The 2,479-nt window shown below is 31.2% G+C and overlaps 1 protein-coding gene across 1 annotated transcript in view; it reads left to right on the top strand.

Annotated features, from left to right (window-relative positions):
* Positions 1-566: 566 nt before the first annotated feature.
* Positions 567-2,479, top strand: part of LOC105310342 (protein odr-4 homolog) — a gene marked incomplete at its 3' end in the record, with an annotated part of 9,695 nt that continues 7,782 nt past the window's right edge. Inside the window, exon 1 of the mRNA XM_011386535.2 lies at positions 567-1,324. Within this exon, the coding sequence (XP_011384837.1) occupies positions 1,123-1,324 (202 nt within the window). The remainder of the gene's footprint in view (positions 1,325-2,479) is intronic.

Raw genomic sequence — 2,479 nt, forward strand, 5'->3', positions numbered from 1 at the left:
TTTTCTTTCTCTGTCTGATTTATTCCTAGATCCATCCATGTTGTTGCATACACAAAATCTTTATCTTTGTTGATAGTTCATTAGTATCATGGTGTTGAACCAAAAAATAATTGTTTTTACGTGGAGCTGTGACTGTTAGAAATTGAGGGAAATATATTTTACTTTGTGAGTATTCAAAAAAGAATGAAACAGTTATTCATTATTTATTTAGATCCAGATTATTTTTTTTAAGTACTTAACATCGTTTAGGACAATATGTAGCAGTAATCATGGCCACAGAAATATTAATTTGTTTATAGCATTTAGTATTAATAAGGGTTTGCTCTGTTCAAGGCAATGTGATAAATACAGATCAATGAACAGATTTCTTTTCTCAAGAAGACTGTAACCTGATTTGGAAGGTAGAATGTATATACATTATTAATTATGCAGAGAATGTAATAAGGTCCTAAGAGTAAGAATTTAATCAAGAGTAATGATCAGAATAATAAGTATTACTAATAACTTGGGAAAGGGAACATGAAAAGAAATCAAGGTGGACTTGGTGGTGAGGTTAGTATACAAAACACGTATCTTGATGTCGTACACATGCTTGATAGAGCGGATTATTAGCATCTAATAAGATGGAGTCAGTGGTGAGATTATTTTGTACATACATTGTACAAAAAATGTATGCTATTATATCCCCTACATTTGATGTAAATGGGCCTCCAATTTGGCTCCAAACTTACACAAAGAAGGGAAAAATTATTTATAAAATTCGGTAATTGTAAAGTTAAACAGGAAAAACAATTTTTGAGGCCAGGGCCTAAATTCTCTCCTGGGTATTCCTTTATAGGAAAGTGGATAATACGAGAATATATAATCAACAACATCCTGAAGTCAGTGATAGGTTTATGTTTCATAGGACTATCATTTAGGTTCTTTTCAGAGTCCAGGGGTATTGAAGTAAAGCAGGATTCAGTAAGAGCAATTTTGTGTAAGATCAATTAGAAAAGGAAAATACCTTTTAGGTTTTATTTCTGTTAGGATATAATGCTTTCATATATGTGTATGTGTGTGCGTGCATATATATATATATATCTCACAAATACCAGTGACAGACCTATCTAAATATTGATAATGTTTCTTCTTTTAGATTCTGAAAAAGAGTTTCACATTCTCCCTCACCGAGTTTTTGTCCCCATTCCGGGATCCGCTGTAATGTTATGTGATTACAAATTTGGCGATGAGTCAGCTGAAGAAATCAGAGACCATTTTATAGAGATGTTGGATCATAGGATTCAGATAGAAGATTTGGAAATTGCAGAGGAAATGAACACAGGTAATTATATGAGGTTATTTAAGAACTTGATTAGACTACTGCTGATATTACCTGTGAGACAGCTAGTTTACGTATCATGTCTTTAGGTTTTCTTAAAGCTAGTTCTGTTTGACACTTCCGAGGCATTTAATAATGTGTCTGATTTCTACATGTATAAACATGGAGTCAATATTTTCCTGGAAAACTGCACCATAATTTAAGATACTTTAGGTTTTTCCAAGTCTAGCAAGTAGGTCTTCATAAAACAAGTTTAGCCTTAAGTGGGTAGAAATACATAGTTTTAAGGTATTTTATTAAAAAGTTTTCTCAAAACTAATTTTCTTGATTATTTGGTTAAGCATCATGTCACACAGTTTTTCAAAAATACTTTATTAAATGTCTTCTTGCTACTATTTGCCTTTATTTTCCTTTCCCCTTCGTATAATTGGGATGCTAAGCTGAAATGGGCAGTTCCAAAAATCAGATCAAGATTATATTTATGGAGCATAGATTTGCCATACTATCTAATTGTGTAACACGTTTTCTTCCTCTAGCCATCACTTTCACATTTGACCTTACATTTTGCAAGGCTGTTTTTTTTTTGTTTCGTTTTGCTTTTTGTTTCTAGTGAGTGCAAAATATGAAAACATGTCTATAAATAAATGTGTATGTGTATGACAGTCTTCTTGAATCATTTAAAAATATGTGATAAAAATAGTTATTTGCAAATTATAGCTATGAATACATAGCCATTTATCAATTTTGAAATTTCTGATATCAGAGAAAAAAGAAAGGCTTTAGGTTACGTTTAAATAAAATGTTTATGAAATTTGAATATAGCAATTTGTAAGTTCTTTTTCTAATTCTAATTTCTTAGTTATTTCTTTGTCACTTAACTAATTGCCAACCCTCACAAGAATAGAGTGTTTGATTCAGGGTTCTCTTGTTAATATGGTGAGTCAGGTAAGTATTTGGCGAATTTCAGATCTTTCAGTAAAGCCTCAGGTTAGTTGAAGAGCACCAGGTTTGTTTTCTCCAGGTTAGTATTAATCATGATGCAGAATAGTAAGTTTGTTTTAAAGGAAAAAAAAAATACTCTAAATTGTTTAGTACCTGACGTTAAAACAGCAGTTGTGTTTCAGTTTTTTGAAAACTAATATTTTTAAAGGTATAGCT

The sequence above is a fragment of the Pteropus vampyrus genome, unplaced genomic scaffold (genome assembly GCF_000151845.1).
Source record: "Pteropus vampyrus isolate Shadow unplaced genomic scaffold, Pvam_2.0 Scaffold2445, whole genome shotgun sequence".
NCBI lineage: Eukaryota > Metazoa > Chordata > Mammalia > Chiroptera > Pteropodidae > Pteropus > Pteropus vampyrus.